The sequence below is a fragment of the Taudactylus pleione genome, unplaced genomic scaffold (assembly GCF_031769625.1).
Source record: "Taudactylus pleione unplaced genomic scaffold, aTauple2 ptg000585l, whole genome shotgun sequence".
Lineage (NCBI taxonomy): Eukaryota > Metazoa > Chordata > Amphibia > Anura > Myobatrachidae > Taudactylus > Taudactylus pleione.
In genome coordinates, this window is record NW_028284987.1 from 98444 (window position 1) to 122929 (window position 24486).

Genomic DNA, 24486 nt, shown 5'->3' on the forward strand with positions numbered 1-24486 from the left:
TTATAATAAAAGCAAAAAATATATATAAAGTTAATAACTTTTCAAAAACAACATATAGAATGATAAATTAAGTAAAGCTCCTGTGCAAATATGCAGAAATATAATAAAATCTTATAAAAACCATTTGACCTCAAAATCCTTATTAAGTCCTATGGGTTTAAGAGTTTTAAAATTATATATCCTTTGCATTTCTTTTCTTGCCAGTTTTTGCGCAATATCACTCCCTCTTATATCTGCTTTAACTTTTTTAAGCCCATAAAAAATCTTTATATGGCCTGCATCACAATTATGCATTTCCCTAAAGTGATTGGAAAGAGCATGGGTTTCAATGCCCTTGCGTATATTCCGCAAATGTTCCCCAATCCTGGTTTTTAAAAGTCTACTTGTACGACCTATATAGAATTTATTACATGTGCATTCTATGCAATAAATAACGTTAAAAGAATGACAAGTCAGAAAATCTTTAATCTTATGTTCCTTCGTATTAATTATCTCCTCAGTTTTTTTATTACCAAATGTATTTTTAATATTCTTACAGCCAATGCAAGTCCCACATCTAAAATAACCCTCCAAAATAACATTAGTGGGCTTTGGTGATGTGGGGTGTAAAATCCTAACTAATTTGGACTTCAAATTTGGTGCCCTCCTGAAGATGCATATTGGATTATCCGGAAGTTCATCTCCAATTATAGGGTCCTTCTTTAGTATTGGCCAATGTTTCTTCATTATTTTTCTGACTTGTTGATATTTGGAAGAGTAATTGGTTGTAAAGGACCACTTGAATATTTTATTTTATTCAATCTTTTTCATACATGTTTCTCTTTCTAAATTCGTTACTATTTCAAGTGAGGCATTAATTTTTTCCTCATTATAACCACAGGCCTTAAAGCACTTTTTCATCTCCATAGCTTGTGATAAAAATGTACTTTGATCGGTACAATTGTTTTTTAACCTTTTAAAAGTTAAAGCAGATATAAGAGGGAGTGATATTGCGCAAAAACTGGCAAGAAAAGAAATGCAAATGATATATAATTTTAAAACTCTTAAACCCATAGGACTTAATAAGGATTTTGAGGTCAAATCGTTTTTATAAGATTTTATTATATTTCTGCATATTTGCACAGGAGCTTTACTTAATTTATCATTCTATATGTTGTTTTTGAAAAGTTATTAACTTTATATATATTTTTTGCTTTTATTATAAATGGTGTTCTTCCAATATGGCCAAATATACTCTGCAAAAATGGCCGCCGCCTATAAGATTTTATTATATTTCCGCATATTTGCACAGGAGTTTTACTTAATTTATCGTACTATATGTTGTTTTTAAAAGTTATTAACTTTATATATATTTTTTGTTTTGTTCCTTATTATAAATGGTGTTCTTCCGATATGGCCAAAAATACTCTGCAAAAATGGCCGCCGTCAATATGACGGACGTTGACTCCCTATCAAACCACAGTCTATTAAACTTCCAGCGCACAGCCAGTAACACGGGAGGTCCGGAAACAGGTGACTGGAAATGACATGACGAGCATGAAAGAGAGGCTCGGAACCCAGACCTGCGGACGGGATGAGTGCTGATTTACATCACCTGAGGTCACATCAACTGGCTTGAACTGTGGACAGAGATGGAGCGGAGGGAGCGGTTCTCTCAATAGGGAGACCATACCTTTAGTCTGGCAAGTTGATCCATGTGTGGCAATAGGTTTAGTTCATGTTTGTTAGGTTTATCAGGCGGGGTATATATATCGGAGGGTTTTGCATGTCTCCTCATACCTTGAAAAAGATACATCCGTATCGAAACGCGTTGGTGGAGGAGCTGAGTGAGGATTTTTCTGGACACTTCCCAGCTGGTCCGTCTAACAACTACCGGGGACGCCTGAGATTTCGGACTTATGCCTTGTTGTCTATTTATTTGGTAGACCAATTCATCTGGTGAGGGTCCATTTATTCCACACTCGCACTTGTTCTACTTTTTAGTAATTCAATTATGTTTTAATCTGTGTTTGGAATTAAAAATAGTATTACACTATTTTGGAATTGTTTCTCTCTTCACATATACAACGTTGGAGATTGTGTTTACTAAAGAAAGGAAAACCACTCCTTTGGAAGAGAGCCACGAGTCTTAATATATGCTGTCTTGTCTACTTTATTCATAGTAGACCATCCCTAATGGTACGAGTCTGAAAAAAGAAGGGGGTTAAGAGAGATCTTAAATGTACTGCACTATGGAATTTCTTTTGTTTTTTTGAGGTCTAGATAACTATTGAGCGCCTGAGGATTATTGCTGGTAATATTTTTTCAATATATTTTGGTGGAGTGTGAGTGACACTTTTACCTTCAACCACGGGCTGCTCTAGGGCGCATGGAATATCTGCCACTGTTTTCTGATCACATTGTAAATTACAATAAAACCAGACCTCCAATATTAAGATAGAAATTTAACTCTTTATTGAAAGACCTGAAAACAGGACACTCGACTATTTAACATTTTATTTTTATTTTATTTTAATCACCAAAATTCTTTTCATACTGTACAAATTTCTTTCTATATCTTTAACCAAATATTTGCTTTGGTTTTGTATTATTTGCATAATTTTAAATAACACAATAAAGATTATATTTTATAATCTGTGCACCATATACAGATTCCTTTCCCCCTTTCTCTTCCAATAAATGTATCTTTTGGGATTTGTGGTAGCACCCCCTACTATAATTAAGATTGAGAATCATTATTAGGGGCATTTTCTGTACATTCTGATAATCTCCTGTGCAACAGATCTCTTCTATGCTTTTCTTGAGTGACAGAAAGGCAGCATGTTTTTACAGTGTGGGAACACACATTTGCTTGCAGCTATGTGGGCTGTCGTAAAACTCTGCTTAGCCTGGTAGCTACTGAGAAGGGAGAGAGACCGTGATCACTGATCCATTACATAGCACCTTCATAGAGCACATACAGTAGACACACATCTTCTGTCTGTGATTTGAGATGAATCTGTGTTTTCTTAACCTGCCAATGTCCTGTGAAATTAAGTCCCCACTGAGTAGATGTGTCGGCTACCAAGGGAAAGTAAATCCCATACATAAAGCAGTGAGCTTGTGACATAGATGTTCTAATCACAGGGCCCAGCCACTGAAAACTTCACTGGGTTCCACTCCTGTCGGCTTAGGACCGGAAACTGAGGCATCAGTGGGCACAGAATCTCCAACACTGGACAGTAAAAGATGGAAACACGTTGCCTGGTCTGACTCTTTCTGCTGCTACATGTAGATGGTAGGGTCAGAAATTGTGGCATACACCTTTTGAATCCATGGACTTTCCCTGCCTTGTGAACACGTTTCTGGCTGGTGGTGTAATGGTTTGGGATTTTTTACTTGGCACAGTAGGGGGTATAATTACTAAAGTGCAGGTTTATTGTTTGTAGAGGTGTTGCCATAGCAACCAATCAGATTCTAGGTATTATCTTCTATAAGGTGCTAGGTAAATGTTAAGTAGAATCTGACTGGTTGCTATGGGCAACATCTCTTCTAAAAACCCCCATTTAAGTAAATATACCCCTAGGACCATTAATCCTATTTGAGCATTGTTTAAATGCCACAGCCTACGTGAGTATTGTTGCTGATCATGTACATCCCTTTATAGCCAATCTACTCATCTTTATATGGCTACAGAATTGCTAAGTATTCCTTACAACTCCTTGTTGAGTCCTTGTCACAGAAAGTTCAGGCTGCTATTGGTGCATTGGGGAATTAAACTGCGTACTAGAATGGTGTAACGAATAAAAAGGTGACTGAGTGGGGGTGATTCAATTGTTTTGTGGGCGGCGATAATTAATGGGCGCCGAGTGTTGCAATTTAATTGTTCTGGACGCCCACTAATTATCGCATTGTTGATGCCCAATTAGACCGGGTTTAGCCATGTAGAACGGCTAAACCGATCTAAAGTCCTGGTTGAGGCGCCCAAACACCTTGAGGGAGTGAGCAGAAATGCTAGCGGCTATCGCGCCTGAATGGAACCACAATTGAATTCCTGCGTCAAGTGCCTAAAACAGATAGCTGCCCAAAATACAATTGAATCGCCCCCAATGTGTTTCTTTATAATTCAATTTGAGATATTGGAAGAGGGTGGGGGATTATTTATAATTGTGCATCAGTGTTTTATGTTTGCATCCACAATTGTAAACCCGAATGTAATGTTTCTTCTTACTTTTAGATCTTGAAGAACCGAGTATAAAATGCTGTCTCCTAATAGCCCTGTTTCTGATGAAAACAAAGTTCCGGTGGTGCAGAAAGTAATTTGCTTGGCTCTTTTATTTTGTATTAAATATATTGTATTGAATGTTCATGTGACTTCCATACATGATAAGGATTATTGCTCGACCAATACCTGTTAACAAGTGGCATATATTTGTCCATGTTTGAAATAAAAGGGGTTTCCTGTACTGCTAAATCTTGTTACATATCTATGCAACACATTTTTAGGTCAAAGTTGCTGAAGAAATGTAGTTCCCAGTGCTTTTAGACTGTCATTTCCCTGTGTCTGTTACATATGCTGGCCATACACACTACAATTATCGGGACGATCCGCCCGATATCGGCGGATCACCGCGATAATTGTAGCTTGTGGGGGGGCGACCGAGGGTTAAATATTGCTCGGTCGGGCATGCTGGATTGTCCAGCATGCCCGTCCGAGGCGATATTTCCTGTTAAACTGTCGGCCGCATCGGGCAGTGTATGCCCATCGCAGCCGACAGACAGACATTTCCTGTGTTCCTTCCTACGGAAGGAACAGGGAAATGTCTCCTCCCCCGGGGGCGGAGCGCAGATGTCGGGCTATACACTGTGAGATTTCTCTCACAGTGTATGCCGGCGACATCTGCGGCTGGCAGGCTGCCAGATAAAATGTCTGTCGGTCTGACAGACATTTTATCTGGCAGTGTATGCCCAGCAATAGTCATCTTTAATAATGCACTTTTTTTTTTTTCTCTTATATTTACTAAACACTGATAGTGGCTGGCAGTATCATTGTGTTTTATAATTCCCTCAAGTTAAGTCTTGTCTATAACTTCAGAATATGTTGTAAATAAAACGTTAATGTGAAATAAAATATGCATTATGTGCTATGGACAATTAATTGGGAGTTGTAGTTCTAGATATATTCCTGTCTCTACTATTTGTTATATAGACAATGAGCACTTGGAAAGGAAGAGGCACTCTTGGCTACAATGACGCTTTTTTCATCTTTGCCAATTCTTAGGTACACCGGAAATCTGTTGGACGGACTCCTCTGAAGGTTCTTACAGGTCAGCAGCTTGCTGTACCTGACCCAAATAGTTTTATCAATAAAAGATCCTCTCTGACTAAACCACCCAGAGACCCAGTTTTTATGAACAAGGTACATTTAAAGAACAAATTAATAAATGTTGATATTCAACAAAATCTATGCATGGCTGTACTAAATAGTATACCTGAAAATATGTATATTGTTTAATACTGCTGACCGTTATCATCTTTAAAGAAGGCTGCTAAAAAAAAAAGCTGAAAATTAATCATGCAATGTAGCTTATGTTGATGTGAATATAAAAAAAAAAAAATAGTATTCCTGATCCTTCTTCATTAATGTAATGGCGTAATATAGAACTATATATCCTACAACATTCCCACTAAACCACTTTCTATACCTTTTTGTAAGATTATAAGACAAAGTAACTCCAAAAAGGGTGCTACATTCATTCTACGCTTGAATTGACATATCCAAAATTGCATATTTACAGCCCTTAGCAACCAATCAGCTTCTACATAGCTAGCATTAATCAAGTGCATTCTATCAAATTATAGGTATAAGCAGTGGTTGAAGTGGGGTGGTATGACATACCGCCACTTCCGGGCCCATTTAATTTTAGCCGCAGAAGAGAATGCACCAGCGCTGGGATGCAGTATGGCATCCCAGCGCTGGAGCAGCGGCGGCAATGTGTAGAGATGTGTCCCGTAGGGGACACATCTCGATCAGCGGCTGGCATGTAGCCATCTGGTCCCGGCTGCATGGTAAGCAGCGCACACTGGCTGCCAGCCAATCGTGGGGCTTGTGGCTGCCTGCCAATGAGAAGCTGCCAAGTGGCAGCTTCACATTGGCTCGCACTACTGCAGCAGCATCGAAGACCCGGTGCTCCTGGCAGTTCCGTTCTAGCAGCGCAGGACCGCAGGTAAGAGGGAAGTAGAGAGAGGGGAGGATGAGAGAGGGGCAGACAGAGGGAGGAAGGCAGTATTGTAGGGGGTGAGGGAAGAGAGGGATTCAGTGAGAAGGGCAGGGTGTGAGAGAGGGGAGAAGTGTGGGGGTGGGGTGAGAGACGTACAATGGGGTGATATGGAAGCAGGGGCCCAGGGGGGGAAATTCAGTCTCCTTACCCCCACCTCCTAAATTCAAACTTCGAGCACTGGGTATAAGCTAATTGGTTGCTATGGACAACTTCTCCATTCTTTGGAATGCTTGATAAATCTCCTCCTGAGTGTCTGTATTGAATTATCCTGATGCGGGGTCACCTGATTAAATGGAGGCAAAAAAAAGTGCCATCTAATGCTGGCCACACACATAGCGATGTTTTACCCGATCTGGCCGATTCCGACACATTGGAATGACAGATCATGTAAAATATGGCCAAATCCTGAGTAAATCGCGAGTCCCCGCTGGTCGCACATCGCATCATCAGATCTGCCATGCAGTAGGGCAGATCTGACAATCTAGGAGGCGATGCACTGTGAAAGTCTGACTGCAGGAGAGATCGTATGAAGATTGGACACCAAATCGTGTGCAGAGCTGTCGGGGAGAGTTTCAAGGGAAATCGTACACATCGGCTGATCGTGTGCACATCACCATGTGTGTGGCCAGCTTTAGATGCTCTGCATTGAGCCATGCTGTGGAAATGTTATCACACATAGGTGCATGACCAAGGATGTTGCAGAACTCGTAATTCATAATTGCATGCTATGATTTGCCTTTATAGCTCTTTCAACCACATCCATTATGTAACCTAGATGTTTCTCCCTGTTAATCCAGATTTTATTAAATGCCATTAGAAACTGTAAGTATATATATTTTTTACATTTATTTTTTTTCTGTTACAGGACACTACCAGTGTGAGCACTGCCAAGCCTATCAATGTGTGGATTGACATTTGCCATGACAATATTTTATCAGAAAGCTCAAATACTGAGACCAACTCTTTAAGAAATCTACTGCCATGTTCCCTGATTACAACCAAAGAATTTAACCTGAAAGAGCCACTATATTGCCTTAAAAACAATGACCAATCTAGTCTGCCCATAACTTTAGTTGAGGAACAGAGTATTGAGCATGAAAACATTCATAGCCTTGATGATGACCACAACGGATTGGCCCGCTTACCTCCCGATATCATAGCTAATATATTTGCAGAGAAGCAGGAAAGTCTTCGTTTGGCAGATGGTACTTGTCAAAGTACATCTGACTTATCAAACCTGTTACCTTTGATCAAATATGATACGTTACCGTACACAACCACTGGAGGTCCTCTCGAGCTCCGCCCTCTTCCTGACACAACTTCAATTAATTGTGTAAACATTAATCTGACGGTGAAAGGTGACATCACAGGGAATGTTTCAAATGACAGTGATTTGGATTTCAGTAAAGCTGAAAGTGTTAGTATGCCAGAAAAAGGGCATCTGTTACAGTGTAAGTCCTTAACTGAGGAATGTGACTCTTTCAATGAAGGGGAACCAAATACTACATGTGCAAATGACACATATATAATAGATCCTTACTTTAATGTGGCCTCTGAACAAAGCTTTGCAACAGCATTGCCGGTTGTGCTTTCAGACATAACACTCAAAATTGAAAAATTTAACATTTCTGTGAAAGAGGATGAAGACTGCCACCAACATGTGTTAACTGAAGCTATTGACCCTGTTGTAGGCAGTCTTGCAATTGAGAAGTTATCATCCTCTTTCCCAGACACTTCCGTGGATGCCCTAAAACCAAGTGAACTAGCACCTGCAGAGATGGGTGACAAACCTCATATTATCCTTAGCCCTGTAGTTACAGATGAGGCAGCAGTGTGTCTTCTGCCTGGCATAAGTAGTGCTTGTTTGCCTCTTAATGGCTCTGACTGTTGGACTGATCATGAAATATTTTCACACAACACAGAGGAATGTACAGGAAACAATTACTTTAATAAGTTAGAAGATGCAAACAAAGATTTTGCATCTATAGTAGGTACGCCAGGTTTTATATTGACTGCACCTGCACATTGTGTTGAATCCCAGTCAACGTGGCTCACTCCTATCTCTAATATACAACAGACTTGTCAATCTAATCCATCTTCTGGACCACAAAAAAGCTTGGATCATGTCTCTTCAATTACGTATGATTGCCCCACTCCAGTTATATCGACTCAATCAAGGCTTCATGAATTCCCTTTGTTCAGCAGGAGTATGTTTAAAAAAGTGACTCCAATGATGTCTGCCTCACCATATGAATCTGGGACATCTATGACCCCAATATTGACCTCTGATGTGGTCACATGGACAACACCTATAATGCTTCTGAACAAAAGTATGAACACTTCATTGGATATTGTATGTAGGGCGGAGAGCAGTTCAAAGGATAATGCCTCCGAGACAGATGCCTTGTTGTGGAAGTAAGTACAATGTTATGTGTTTACTACCTTTAGAGTTTTATTTACAAAGTGGTGGCTTGTAGTCTGGCCAATGTTGGTTTTGTCTTAAATGATTGTTACTTAATAACATCAGACAGTCAGACTCGCTGGGAACCTGGCAATGCCTGCAGTTTGCGGGCTATTACATTTAGCCCCTTAGGGGGAGATTTCATGAAACTTGGAGAGTGCTAAAATTGTGAGAGAAAGCACCAACCAATCAGCTCCTGTCACTTTACAGCATGTGTTTGAAAAATTACAGTTAGGCACTGATTGGTTGGTGCTTTATCACAATTTTAGCTCTCTACAAGTGTTATTAAATCTCCCCCTTAGTTTTTTCTATTCATCTATAGCACTAGTTTCTGTGACTTGCTCCTACTTGGTAATGTACAGTTCAATAACTTAATGCTAGGTACACACTGGCCGATATATCAGCCGACCGCCCGTACACTTGCTGTAGAGGCTGCCGTTGACTGACAGCTCATATGGGCGAGCACATGTGAATGCCTGCCCAGTTGTCACAACACATCGGGTCGACGATTGGTAAGTGTATGCACTTGCCAATCGTCAGATAGGACGGCCGAGGAAATGATTGCATACATTTTTACATTTCTATTTTAATACTATTTAGTTGGGCTATAAATTCATCTTATAATGGGTGAAATATTAATACAAAGAATTGTGAAAAGAAAATAAAGATGTGTGTTGGAAGAGGGCTAAGTGTCTATCAATGATTGTCACAATATCCTCTATCAAGGATAGGCAATATGTGGTACTGTGGGACTACACATCCCAGCATGCACTGCCAATTTTACTGTTGAAGAATGCTAAAACTAGCAGGACATGCTGGGATGTGTAGTTACTTAGCAGCTGGAGTGCCGCAAGTTGCCTATCCCTGCCCTATATCATTTTGTGGATTGCTTTTGTGAATAAGACGGTGTGAATTTTGCTTACATTGCAAAGGCTGTTCTTAAACGTTTTGAGGATTGATGGGAGGTGCTTGATAGTTTATCAAAGATATTAGCGCTATAATTATTAGGTGTAGAAACTAAATCCCTCCTAGTGCACAGCAATGTCGAGAACCTTTGCCACAGTGGCAGTGAGGACTTCCTAGATCTAAACGCACAGAACAAGAAGACTGTTGCATAGTAGAACATTGGATGGGAGCACAAACAAAGACTTATCAGCTCCTTAAAAGTAGAGATACAAGATCTCGGTAACAATAAATATCACCAATCCTAAATTTGTACATTCACAACAATATTGTCTGCAAGTACTAATATAAAATCTGTATCTATAGAATACCTGGCTCTGTATTAGAGCATCAACTTCGTAAAATGAATTGAGTTAAGAGAAATAGTACAACTGTAATTCGGCCCAAATGAACTTTGACTGTGATGAGGTTTAAAAAGTGAAAGCTCATTTTACTATTTATAAAACACACAATAAGTGAAACCGTATCTGACTAGTTATAAATTAACACTGAATACACTCACATTAAATTGATACAAGATCATTATGTAACAACAAAGGGATTAGGTTTCATGAGTAATAGAATAGGAATCTGGTGTCACAATATGATTAAGCCCAGCAGGCTCTGTGAAAAGTGGAGTAATAGTGAGTTAGCTATACCAGAGCAATATCGATTTTATTTATTTTTTGGAGTAATTTACTGTAATAATAGGAGTGATACTTCACATTGCGTATAATTAAAGGTAACTTTGAAGGCTATTAATTGGGAATATTAATAAATAACTAAATATGAAATCTCTCAAATACATACATGGTAATTGATCACAGCAAACATCACAGAATCTGGCAAATATTTCACGTAAAAGGAATATCCAAATAGTAAATAACATTTATATGTGGACATTGTATAATGAGAACACAGATACAGTTTGTTAGCCTGGAATTAAACCAGAAAGACTTGCTAATTTGTTGCTGCTGTTTCAAATCTGTGTGATACTTTTTGGACATTTTATAACCAATTTTTTACACAACCAGCTGGCAGTTGATACATTTATTGTTTTTCACATATGTGCATGTTTTTATATTTTTGTCATTATTGCTTTCATTGATCCTGTTAAAAGTCAATTCATAACTGAATACTTGATTAAAATCCCTTCATCCATCCATTTGCACTCTTAAGTAATGTTTCTGACACTACTGAGACTGCTGTGCGGATCATGGTCGGTATGCTACAAATCGTGAAAAAATGTCAGACCAGAAATATTCGTGCGCCTAAACCTGCAGCACGTGTGGAGATTGACAAGAGAGGGGCTCCCAACACCTCTGAAAGCTATATATAACACCAAAAGATAGTAATCTCATACACATGTGCTGGAGTATACATTACATTCCTGTAAAGAGCGAGTCAGGAAAACTTTTCCTCATCAGTGGACACAGTGGTCTCAAAAACAAATATAAATGAAGGAATATAGTGAAGCACAGTTTAATTATGAACATATACAAATATAACAACAAAAGAAGATCATCATGGGGGTATCCCCAGGCAGCTGAAAGGAAAACAATTACCAGCTGTGGCAAAGAACTGGCAACGGACAGTTCTTAATAAGCAGTTTGATGTTTTGTCACCGTGTAGTGTCCGGACGCTGCACGAGTGGCTCCGCTTCCAACCTCTGGTATATAGTCCTTCAATCACTCCTGGTGTCCCCGTACCACCAACGCGTTTCGACCTCCAAATCTGAGGTCTTTTTCAAGGTGCAATCCAAGGTGTATGGTCTCTCTCCAAAAGTCAAACCCTTAAATACCCCAGTGTCCAATAATCAGAGCTTTTAATAGATGCTATCTAGGTATATATTTTTTGTTTTGTCTAGGGATCCGGTCACACCGGAGCTCTGATTATTGGACACTGGGGTATTTAAGGGTTTGACTTTGGGAGAGAGGCCATACACCTTGGATTGCACCTTGAAAAAGACTCAGATTTGGAGGTCGAAACGCGTTGGTGGTACGGGGACACCAGGAGTGATTGAAGGACTATATACCAGAGGTTGGACGCGGAGCCACTCGTGCAGCGTCCGGACACTACACGGTGACAAAACATCAAACTGCTTATTAAGAACTGTCCGTTGCCAGGTCTTTGCCACAGCTGGTAATTGTTTTCCTTTCAGCTGCCTGGGGATACCCCCATGATGAGCTTCTTTTGTTGTTATATTTGTATATGTTCATAATTAAACTGTGCTTCACTATATTCCTTCATTTATTTTTGTTTTTGAGACCACTGTGTCCACTGATGAGGAAAAGTTTTCCTGACTCGCTCTTTACAGGAATGTAATGTATACTCCAGCGCATGTGTATGAGATTACTATCTTTTGGGGTTAGGTATGCTACAAATGAACGTGTTTAGACTGAAGTGTGTGCGCACACCAGTGTGACAAAATAATTTTTATAAGGCTCCAAATTTATACAGGTAGATATTAGTGTTCAATCTAGGTCCAGTGGCAGGCAGGGCACCGGACCTAGAGCAAGGGCACTTCTGCGCGCACGTGTGAAAAGGGGGTGTGGCCAATGAAAAGGGGGCATGTCTTTATGACGCGTCCCCTTTCAATCACTCTTGGGGGCGTGCCCGGCACTTACGGACATCACGGCATGCGCACGGCATCCATTCACCGGCAGTGTCCACTGCTCTGCCATTTTCATCACCCAAGGGACACTGAGGCCCATGGGTGAAGGACAGAACCCGCAGGCTGTTTCAGCAGGGCGCCACGCTGGAGGGCAGGGCGCGGTGCCCCGCTGAAACAGCCTAGCGGGAACGGGTTATAATTTTGCTGGCGCAAATATATAGATAATAAGCCTCTTAATAAATGTAAATGGAATGTGCCATTTGTTCACTATCTAATGGGTGTGATAAGGGAATTAAATTAAAGGAGTATGTAAGATATGTTAATATGTTTTTATTCTAGTTTAAAATTAATCATATAAATGAATTATATTAAATATATCTCTATAATATGTGCTTTATAAATAATTGGATAGCATAGGTATATCACACTTCAATATGTATATACAAAAATTTCCATGATACACAAAAAGATATATAAAATTATGTAAAAATATATATTTAAAAAAACAATTAATACTGCAGCTTTGGATGATTAAAAAAAATGAAGAAAAAGGGTTCACTTTCTCCCTTTTGTATAGGGTGCAAGACTGTTTGTGAAGTTTTGAAAAAACTAGAAAAAAGTATTTTGCCGTGGTGTTGAAACAGATGCAGTCTGCAGTAATATTTTAAGGTGTAAGCCTGCCTTATATCAAATTGATATAATGTTGCTCCGGCTCTTACCTGGGTCCAGCTATGGTGGCCGCCTAGTCTTTTTGGATGTCTCCGGCGTACGGGTGGATGCAGTGTGAGCAGGAGCTGTGGATAACGAGGCTGTCAGATGTGCTTCTACGAGATGCGGCTTTCCAGGTTTCTTTCTCTGAGCCACGGCTTTTGTGTTTTCCCCGGCGTCCCTGTAGCTCGGCTGAGCTCAAAGCCGGACGGGTCTCCCAAAGAAGGCGTGTGTAGCACTGTTTTAGAGTGTAGGTCCGGTCCCATTCTGTTTAGCCTAGCGGGAATTCTAAAATATGATTGGTGGCCACCAGCACTGGTTTTGCCTATCATAAAATACATTGACAAACAGTGCAACCCTGTCCACCGCCACGTAACTGAACCTGGCCATGCACCTCCATGAAGAATTGTTTTTGGCTGCTATGCCACATACAGGTGACTCGCAGCGCATCCTGCAGAACCCGCTCACTTTTAAAGTCTCTCAACACCTGTAGCATGTAAAAACGTGCTGTAGCGCGTATTTTGCGATCATTGCTGCTTTTATTCATGAAAGTTTGGGAACCACTGATGTAGACAGTGATGAAATGTTGTGAAGTTCGATTTTTGACATATAGTCCCTGTTGGCCCAGTGGTGACTTACAAACCCTAACACTCCTGCCCACAGCCTTACCCTGTTTACATCCTGACAATGTCGACAAGCTGCCTGTCAACATTTCAACAATGGCAACATAACTGAACTGTTGACACTATGGTGTCGACGTATTATGTTGACTGTTTGTCGACCTTTTGACTGCTTTTTGGCAACAAAGCAAATCCTGTTCAACAATTCCTAACTAGAGGTATGATCGGGTTTCTTCCAATTGCGAGACAATTTGTATTTAGCAGCACAAGAAATATGTAAAACCAGCCATTTAGTGCATTTAGCTATTTGGCAGACTGGAGCACAAAGTAACAGATCAACAGGTGATAGAGGGGCGGTGAGGGCTGTTACAGATGTAATGAGTGACTGGACCAGGTTCCAGTATGGGGCCGTTTTTGGGCACTGCCCATCAAACATGGAAGAACATACCCTTGTGGCCCCAACATAGGTCAGAGGTGTTAGGAACTAAGGGTCTGATTCAGAGCCGGACGCTATTTGCGGACGGTCGTTCTGATAAAGGGGGTGGCTATTTAAATGAACCGTTCGCTCTTTGCGGTCTGTTGCCGCCTCTATGTCTGAACGAGCCAACAAAACATGCGGTCGTTTTTTGAAAAATACGCCCCCTCGCCGCTCGCACCATACGTCATGTCCGCTATTTAATAGATTAATCGAGTACATCGAACAGTGTATGAACTGCTCGCTATTCTTGTGGTTGGTTTTTCCTACCGCAATCTTGCGAGCAGTGACGTGGTCGATGACGCTGCTGTTTTAATTATGCACACCCTTAAAACGCCCGTTTTGACCTTTAAGCACGCCTGCGTTTGATCTCCACTCCCCGTTTTCAAGCACCTTCACCTGTTACCACCCACATACGCCTCCTCCTGTCACTCAAAATAGCAGGCATTCGCTATTTAGCGAGCACACGATTTTCAGCCGCACTGACTGGTTCGCACATGCGTATTACAATCCGTATGCATGCACAGATGTGCGAACATCGCTCGGAACGAGCGGACGGCCGCTTACGAGCGGCTCTGAATGAAGCCCTAAGTTCCACCTGGTGAGCACTTTCTTTTTAATTGCCACACTGATCGAGCACTTGGATACATTTAAGTATATGGTAGCCCACGTATCATCCCGAAGAGGGAGCTTAAATCCAGTTCCCAAGCAGGTTCATGGGCAGACACAAGCTGAGTCCTCTAAAATGGTGGATGAAGTAGTATAGATAAGATATGGGGACCCTGTCATTGGGTCTGTATATGTAAAGCTGTTCGAAGGATGATGGGTGGCAAAATGACAAATTTGGAGGAATTCATTCCTGAACGTCTGCGGGGAGAATCTACCTGCAATGTGTCTGAAATTATACTTTCAGAGGCCCAGATAGATGCCATGGAGGACGATTGGCTGGGTGGGAACAAGGGGTGGTTCCATAGAGGGGTCTGAGGAGAGGGGTATGAGGAAAGGTTAAGCTTTTTATTAAGCTAGTCCCAGTTGGAGAGGGTGAGTGCAACCGTCGGGACTGAAAGATCGGTTCCAAGTCTGTTTGTGGAGAATGCAGGGTAGGTGGGAGAGTCCACACCAGTCAACTCGTTCTCCAAAATTGACGCACCATTTAGTATGACATGGTGAATCCCTAGCCACTAATTATTGAATGCTTTATTTACCAAAATATCGTTCCATGTGAATTTGCTAAAAGAGGATTGGAAATGGGATACTACACGTTGGGGCACTGTGATTGGAAGTGTCTGAAGTACAGCAATTTTAAAAGGACATTCTTCTTCAGTGCGTTTATGCGGTCCATCCAATATATAAAGTACTTTCTCCAATGCATCAAATCCTGGTCTATTGCTTGTAAAGCAATAGACCAGGATTTCATGCATTTGAGAAAGTAAACAATCGCTGGTAGTTAGCCTTATGAAGCTGGTCAAATGTTTTAGTTATATGAACCCCTAGAGATTGCAAGTAAAGTCAGTTAAACCAGAGCAGTTTTCTCAGAAGAAAATTGCCCCCAAGGAAATTAGTTTTCGACATTTTTTGGAAAGAGAAACTATTGGGAAATTCAGAAGGAGTTGACAAAGGCCAGGGGAGGAAAGGTTAATTTGGGTATTGTTGCTGTAGGGGTGATGCTAGAGACCGAAGACAATGATTCATTCAACAATGCATATAGTGTAGAGAGAGAGGAGAGCAGGAGCCTGAGGATGGAACATCTGTGACCACAGTGCAGGGAGGAATCGGAGGTTAAGATGGAGACAACATTGGTGAGGCATACCAAGAAAGGCTGCAATGTTGTGAAGGGAGTGCACCATTGCCCAAGGCCCTATGAAGGTCCAGAAGGCTAGGCATGCAGCAGAGACCCTTAGATCTGGCAGAAAGAAGCTCATTGGTAATTTTGGTCAGAGTACAGCCATGGCCAAAAGTTTTGAGAATGACACAAGTATTGTTTTTCACAAAGTCTGCTGCTTCAGTTTTTATGATGGCAATTTGCATATACTCCAGAATGTCATGAAGAGTGATCAGCTTAATTGCAATAAATTGCTAAGTCCCTCTTTGCCATGACAATGAACTTAGGGCCTGATTCAGAGCCGCTCGTAAGCGGCCGCTCGTTCGTTCCGAGCGATGTTAGCCCAACTGCGCATGCGTACGGATCGTTATACGCATGCGCTAACCAGTCAGTGCGGCCGAAATTCATGTGCTCGCAAAATAGCGAATGCCTGCTATTTTGAGTGACAGAAAGAGGCGTATGTGGGTGGTAACAGGGGAAGGTGCTTGAAAATGGGGAGTGGAAATCAGAACGCAGGCGTGCTTAAAGGTCAAAACGGGCGTTTTATGGGTGTGCATATTTAAAACAGCAGCGTCATTGACCACGTCACTGGGTTATTTTATAGTCAGAACTGCTCGCAAAATTGTGGTAGCAAACACCAACCCCAAGAATAGCGAGCAGTTCATACCCTTGTCGATGTACTCGATTAATCTAATAAATAGCGGACATGACGTAGGATGCGAGCGGCCAGGGGGCGTATTTTTCCAAAAAACGAACGCAAGTTTTGTTCGCTCGTTCAGACATAGAGGCGTGAACAGACCGCAAACAGCGAACGGTTCATTTGAATAGCCACCCCTTGTTTTAGAACGAACGACCGCAAATAGCGAGTGGCTCTGAATGAGGGCCTTAATCCCCAAAACACTTCCACTGCATTTCAGCCCTGCCACAAAAGGACCATCTGACATGTCAGTGATTCTCTCATTAACACAGATGAGAGTGTTGACTAGGACAAAGCTGAAGATCACTCTGTCATGCTGATTGTTATTCTAGCTTAGACTGGGAGTTTTAAAAGGAGAATAGAGCTTGAAATCCTTGTTCTTCCTCTGTTAGCCATGGTTACCTGCAAGGAAACATGTGCAGTCATCATTGCTTTGCACAGAAAAGCTTCACAGGCAAGGATATTGCTGCTAGTAAGATTGCACCTAAATCAACCATTTATCGGATCATCAACTTCAAGGAGATAGGTTCAATTAGTTATGAAGAAGGCTTCAGGGTGCTCAAGAACGTCCAGCAATGACCAGGACTTCTCTTAAAGTTAATTCAGCTGCGGGATCGGGGCATCACCAGTGCAGAGCTTGCTCAGGAATGGCAGAAGGCAGGTGTGAGTGCATCTTCACGCACAGAGAGGCGAACATTTTTGGAGGATGACCTGGTGTCTAGAAGGGCAGCAAAGAAGCCACTTGTTTCCAGGAAAAGCATCAGGGATAGACTGATATTCTGCAAAAGGTACAGGGATTGGACTGCTGAGGACTGGGGTAAAGTTATTTTCTCTGATGAATCCCCTTTGATTGTTTGGGGCATCTGGAAAAACACTTGTCCGGAGAAGGAATGATGAGCGCTACCGTCAATCCTGTGTCATGCTAACAGTAAAGCATCCTGAGACCATTCATGTGTGGTGTTGCTTCTCAGCCAAGGGAGTGGGCTCACTCACAATTTTGCCGAAGAACACAGCCATGAATAAAGAATGGTACCAAAACATCCTCCAAGAGCAACTTCTCCCAACCATCCAAGAACAGTTTGGTGACGAACAATGCCTTTTCCAGCATGATGGAGCACCTTGCCATAAGGCAAAAGTGATAACTAAGTAGCTCGGGAAACAAAACATTGAAATTTTGGGTCCTTGGCCAGGAAACTTCCCAGACCTTAACCCACTGAGAACTCGTGGTTCGTCCTCAAGAAGGCGGGTGGACAAACAAAAACCCACAAATTCTGACAAACTCTAAGCATTGATTAGGCAAGAATGGGCGGCCATCAGTCGTCATATGACCCAGAAGTTGATTGACAGAATGCCAGGGAAAATTACAGAGGTCTTGAAAAAGACGGGTTGACACTGCAAATATTGACTCTTTGCATAAACTTAATGTAATTGTCAATAAAAGCCTTTGACACTTATGAAATGCTTGTAATTTTACTTCAGTATACCATAGTAACATCTGACAAAAAGGTCTAAAAACACTGAAGCAGCAAACTTCATGAAAACCAATATTTGTGTTATTCTCAAAACTTTTGGTCATGGCTGTAGTTTTCTGTGGAGTGTAGGGGGCGGAAACCAGATTGGAGAGAAGAATATTTATTAAAAAAAATTTTTTATTAGAAAGGCAGAGGGTATGTGATCAAGTTGAAAGACCAGGGTGGACTACAGAAGGTGAGGGCATTGGGTAGGAGCTGGTGAGAGGAGGGGTAAGGCTGGGAAGAGGTAAGGTAAGAACTAAGGTGGGGGGAGTATAGGTTGTAAAAGCTTTGTCAGTTGAGCTAGATGAGTGAGCTGCAGCTCAGGGTAGGCTAACAGTATAGAGGCCAGATGAAAGGCAGGTAGCAAAGATGACTAATATGACAGTGTTGTACTCTTGAATTGAGGCAGCTTTTCTATGGATTCTGGAAGAAGCTGTTGAAACAAAGACTCTAAATATGGCAATAGGGTTATTATTTTTAAATACTTGGAAATCATCTTTGTTTAGACTGATTGTATCATACCATAATTTTGAGATCCTTGAATTTCTACTTCAGGGTCCATAGGGTATCCACAGGATATCTTGGGGTATAGGTGTGACGTCAGTCATCGGGCACCATAGAGTTAAGCTTTCAGCCTCCCAGGATGCACTAGGGTCCCCCTCCTATACCCCGCCCCCGAGCCAAGGCACCTCAGTTTAGTTTGGTGCCCGGCCGGAGTCGGGTGCACCTGTTGGAGTGGGGGCTAATGCATGCAGCTGTGGCTGCACATCTGGATGTACAGCATGGACAGTCAGTCCTGACGTCCATGCTGTCTTCCCTACACCCCCGCTGGTACAAGAACGCCGGTACCGATCCGGGGATGCTGGTGAGCATCTGGGGTCACAGCTAGCGGTGACCCCAGATGTTCCGGACCATGGCCGGATCCAAGGGGGACAGCAAGGTAAGCAGCGGGGTCCCGCGGTCGGTCCCCACTGTTACATGGTCCAGAGTCCCCAGGCAGGGGGCTCCCTGGGGACTGGCTGCAGCGTGGAGCCAGGTAAGAACCTGCGCTTCCACTACCCCCCTGGGACAGCGGACCACAGCAGAGCGGGAGCGCTGCGGCGTCCCGGGGGTTAAATGCATACCAGGGGAGCGCGCCTTCCCTGTCTCACAGCCGGCGCCTCCCCCGCTGCACACAGCTCTCTCTGCACTCTGCCGACTGGCCCTGTGGCAGCGCTCCTCCCCCAGGCCAGCCTCCTCTCTGCTCCTCGGCGGCCATCTTCCTGAACGCTGCTGGAAGCCTGGAAGGAAGCATATTGGTCTGGGTCCCCCCGCATACCTCTCCTCCGCTGTGGTCAGGTCTGTGTATGCAGCGCTGTGTCCTACCAGACCCTGTGTCTGCGTAGTTGAGTGATCAGCGCTGGTTAGTGCAGGAATTGATTTTCTTTGCATTGTATGTGACTGTGCTAGCGCTGCTGCCTGTATCTTCTGTTCTGACTGTCAGCTTTATTACTGTCCCTATTCTTTCTGCTAAGCCCTTCCGGTGCGGTGCTGCAGGGTGGTCTCTCACCTCTTTAAAATACAATTGGTGAGAGGGGTCACATACTTAGTACCATCATGTCTGAAAGTGATTTTCCTCTCCGGCTACAGTGTGCTACGTGTAAAGTACCTTTAGCGGAGGGGGAGGGTAGCGCGGAGGGCCTCTGCCGGCAGTGTTTGTCAATGGCGCGGCCTATTACGGTTACAGCACGGTACAGGAGCCTCCCTGGGCTTGTTTCGCTCAGGCGCTTACAACCTTAGTGGGCCAGTTAGCTCCGCAGCCCGCGTTTACACAGATGGGTTTGCCCCAGCAGTCAGTGGTGTCGTCACCCATGCAGGGTTTCCCAAGACAATTGGTGGTACCCCGCAGTCTCCCTATTTCTCCTCTCCCGGTTTCTCAGGAGCCGGCGTGGGTTAACTCCCTGACGAGTTCTGTACAGCACTTGTCGGATGTGTTGCAAGGGGAGTCTGTAATGCGGCCACATAAACGGCCGGTGACGTCTCTGTCGGCTCCTTATGAGGATGACGAAGGGACGTCTGATGATGGGGAGATTCTGGATCCTTACGATCCGGAACCTCTCCATACTAAGGACGCTGACGCTAGGTCCAAGGTATATATTCCTGGACTTATCCGGGCGGTCCGCACAGCCTTGGTGATTGAGGACGAAGTTCCCCCAGCTGCTAAATCGAAGTATGCCTTTTTTAAGGATGTGAAGGTGACGCCACAGTCTTTCCTCTTTCGGGTCAGTTAATGGACCATGTAGAGGAGGCGTGGAAACAGCCTGGCAAGCGATACCAGCCGCAGAGGCGCCTGGCAGTGGCTTATCCGTTCGCAGATAATTATTTTGCAAAGTGGGAATCCTCTCCACAGGTGGATTCTCATGTGACACGTCTTGTCCGTAGTGCCACATTACCGATGCCATCGATGTCCTCCCTTAAGGATGCTACGGACCGCAAGGTGGAGATCTGCCTGAAGTCCGCTTATTCCCTTGCGGGGGGGGCAGCGCGGCCGGCTATGGCCATTTGCTGGGTTGCCATAGCGATGGAGCGCTGGGCGGATTCATTGGAGGCGTCCTTTGATTCCGACTGTCCGGCCGAACAACCAGAGTTGATTGGTAATCTCCGTGATTCGGCCACTTATATCAACGAGGCGTCCTTAGACATTAGCACACTGGTGTCTCGAATTTCTTCAGCAGCGGTGGCTGCTCGTCGCACCTTGTGGTTGCGATCCTGGAAGGCGGGCGCTGACTCCAAAAAGCGTTTGGAGGCGTTGCCCTTTAACGGAGAAGTTCTCTTCGGTCCAGATCTGGACAAGATTGTGGCCACGCTGGCAGCAGCCAAATCGGCATGTCTCCCGTCGGCCGCGGTTCCTTCTGGTTCAGGACCATCGTCCTTTCGGTCTTATAGGGCCCAGGGCAGGCCCAAACCACAGTCTTTTCCCCGACAGGCTGGTCCCAAAAAATCGGCCAAGCCCCGGAAGCAGACATGGAGTACCAGACGTCCGGCTCCTAAGCCTGATGACAAGCCTGCGGCCTGACGGTCCGGGCCTCCCGTTGGGGGATCCCAAAGTGGGAGGCCGCCTGCTGCAGTTCGCCCAGTGTTGGTCGGTCACCACGACAGACACTTGGGTTCTCGAGGTGGTCTCCCATGGGTACGCCCTCTCTTTCCGGCACAGACCCCCGGCTCGATTCTTCACCACGGGTCTACCATCAGACCGGAACAAGGCCACAGAGCTGCGGAAAGTCTTGCACACTATGCTCCAGGCTGGAGTTATAGTGCCTGTTCCATTCTCCCAGAGGGGCCAGGGTTTCTATTCAAATCTTTTTTTGGTGCAGAAACCCAATGGGTCGTATCGTCCGATTCTCAACCTCAAAGCTCTCAACAAGTCTTTGCGGGTGCCGAAGTTTCGGATGGAGACCCTACGGTCCATCATTCTGGCGCTGGAACCTGGGGACTACATGGTGTCATTGGACATACAGGACGCTTACCTGCATGTCCCTATTCTTTTGCGCCATCAACAGTTCCTCAGGTTTGCAATCCGCAGCGACCACTTTGAGTTTCGGGCGTTACCTTTTGGCCTGGCGACAGCACCGCGTGTGTTCACCAAGGTGATGGCAGTCATGGCGGCTTCTCTGCGGCTGCAGGGAGTCCGCATGTTGCCGTACTTGGACGACCTGTTATTAGTGGCAGGATCTCCAGAGCTCCTTCTACGCCACTTGGACCTGACCATTGCGCTGCTGCAACGGCACGGCTGGCTAATCAACTGGCAGAAGTCCACTCTAATCCCGTCTCGGCGGATTCTGCACCTTGGAGCCTTATTGGACTCGGGACAGCAAAGGATCTTTGTGACGGAGGAAAAGATCTCTGCTTTACAGTCGAGGGTGCGCAGTTGTCTGCACAGCCGCTGGGTGTCTCTACACTCGGCGATGAGGTTACTGGGCTCCATGGTGTCGGTTTTCGACATGGTGGAATATGCCCAGTTTCACTCCAGACCTCTGCAGCACCTGATCCTGTCCAAGTGGAACGGGCTGCCTCAGTCTCTAAAGTCCCAGACGATAGTGCTCACCCCGGAGGTTCGCCTGTCCCTTGCCTGGTGGTTGCAGATGACCCATCTCAGCAAGGGACGTCCGTTCTGGGTTCCAAATTGGGTCCTGTTGACAACGGACGCCAGTCTTCGGGGCTGGGGAGCAGTTTCGGGTCCACACTTGTTCCAGGGCAGGTGGACGCCGACAGAAGCGGAGCTTCCAATAAATATCTTGGAACTCCGTGCAGTCTTCAATGCTCTCCAGCAGGCACATCGGGTTCTCCAGGGTCGCCCGGTGCAGGTCCAGTCGGACAACGCTACCACCGTGGCCTACATAAACAGGCAAGGAGGAACCCGAAGTCGGGCGGCTCTCGTAGAGGTGTCTCGGATCCTGGTATGGGCGGAGCGCAATCTTCCGGCCATATCAGCGGTCTTCATCCCAGGAGTGCTAAATTGGGAGGCGGACTTTCTAAGTCGCCAGGACGTTCATCCAGGGGAATGGTCCCTGCACCCGGACGTTTTTCAACTACTGGTGGACAGATGGGGTCTTCCAGAGATCGACCTCATGGCGTCCCGGCACAACAACAAGTTGGCGGTGTACAGGTCTCGCACAAGAGACGAAGAGGCGTCTCTGGTGGATGCTCTGTCCGTCCGGTGGACGTTCCGGTTCGCATACCTGTTTCCTCCGGTTTCCCTTCTTCCACGGGTAATCCGGAAATTCAAACAGGAAGGAGGGACGCTCCTGTTGATAGCTCCCGCGTGGCTCAGACGGCACTGGTTCTCAGACCTTCAGGGTCTGTCCGTGGACAGTCCTCTGCGGTTGCCGCTACGACCGGACCTTCTGTTGCAGGGTCCTTGTCTTCACCCGGACCTGGCTCGGCTGTCTTTGATGGCGTGGCTGTTGAGACAGCCATGTTGAGGTCCAGGGGGTTTTCCAGCTCTGTGGTGCGTACCACGTTGCGAGCTCGGAAACCGTCGTCCGCGAGGATATACCATCGCGTGTGGCCAACGTTCTTCCAATGGTGTCGACCGAGAGGTTATGCACCGCGGGAGTTTCGTCTGTCTAGGATACTTGCCTTCCTACAAGCGGGACTAGATCATGGGCTTCGCCTTGCTTCTTTGAAGGTACAGGTTTCGGCCCTGTCTGTCTGGTTTCACCGTAGGATTGCTACAGTCCCGGATGTGCGCACCTTTATGCAAGGTGTTCTCCGCATTCAGCCGCCCTTTGTTCCACCTGTGGCGCCTTGGGATTTGGCTGTGGTCCTGAGGGCTCTCCAGGGACCGCCGTTTGAACCACTGGGCTCAGTGGATCTTAAATGGCTAACAGCTAAGACTGTTTGGCTGCTACGTGGTCCTCTGTCCATACCTTCGTGAGGTATTACAGGTTTGACACCTTTGCCTCTCAGGATGCTTCCTTCGGGCGGCGGATTCTCCTTTCAGCACAGGAGCGTCCCCACCCTTAAAGGATACTGCTTTGGGACATCCCCAAGGTATCCTGTGGATACCCTATGGACCCTGAAGTAGAAAATATGAGATATGGTAAGACTGTCGCACCTGTGCTGCAGATGGGCTTTAGTCTGGTCACCGGTTTTTCCGTCTCCCTCTGGTGAGAGTGTGATTCTTGTGTGTATCCAGATCTTCTTTCTCTCTCTTCCTTCTCCTCCTATGGCTTGGTAACTAACTGAGGTGCCTTGGCTCGGGGGCGGGGTATAGGAGGGGGACCCTAGTGCATCCTGGGAGGCTGAAAAGCTTAACTCTTTGGTGCCCGAAGACTGACGTCACACCTATACCCCAAGGTATCCTGTGGAACCCTATGGACTTCGTAGAAATAGAGATAACAAAGGTAAGTTCTTACCATATCTCATATTGTATCCTTAAACCACTTAGTTAATTTTCATAGCTGGCATTTTCATCAAAAAGTGCATTGAAATGGTTTTGTGTGTCCAATATAGCTTCTAAAATATCTATGTACAGATGTGTCCCCTCACATATTTGCTACAGTCTCGCTAAAAAAAACCTCTCAGCGCGGACGGTGTTTTTTTGGATGCACCAGCAGACTGTGCTGTTTTATTTAATATGCGACACTTCTATATCTGTGTGTGACTGAGTCTCAGAATCTGTATACAAAACGCTACAGTGTAGCAGCCGCAGCTTTTTTCAATCCAAGCTCCGTTCTGCTTCGTATACAGACTCTGGTGCACACAGATATACAAGTGTCGTATATCAAAATAATCGGCAGTGTCTGCTGGTGCGCCCTGCGACTTAGACGCATTGTGGCAAAAAAGTCACCAACGCTAGCAGAGTAACACAGGCCCTGGCGGCTCACTCAGG

At 44.6% G+C, this 24486-nt stretch overlaps 1 protein-coding gene across 2 annotated transcripts in view; it reads left to right on the forward strand.

Moving 5' to 3' along the window:
* Nucleotides 1-24486, forward strand: part of SPAG5 (sperm associated antigen 5) — a 127743-nt gene that overhangs the window by 1774 nt on the left and 101483 nt on the right. Inside the window, exons 2-5 of one of the 2 annotated variants that reach the window (XM_088453704.1) lie at nt 3127-3277; nt 4217-4295; nt 5261-5398; nt 7126-8675. In XM_088453704.1, coding sequence (XP_088309830.1) covers nt 4239-4295; nt 5261-5398; nt 7126-8675 — 1745 coding nt within the window. In that variant the 5' untranslated portion in view covers nt 3127-3277; nt 4217-4238. The remainder of the gene's footprint in view (nt 1-3126; nt 3278-4216; nt 4296-5260; nt 5399-7125; nt 8676-24486) is intronic. The other variant, XM_088453703.1, reaches the window with a different exon arrangement.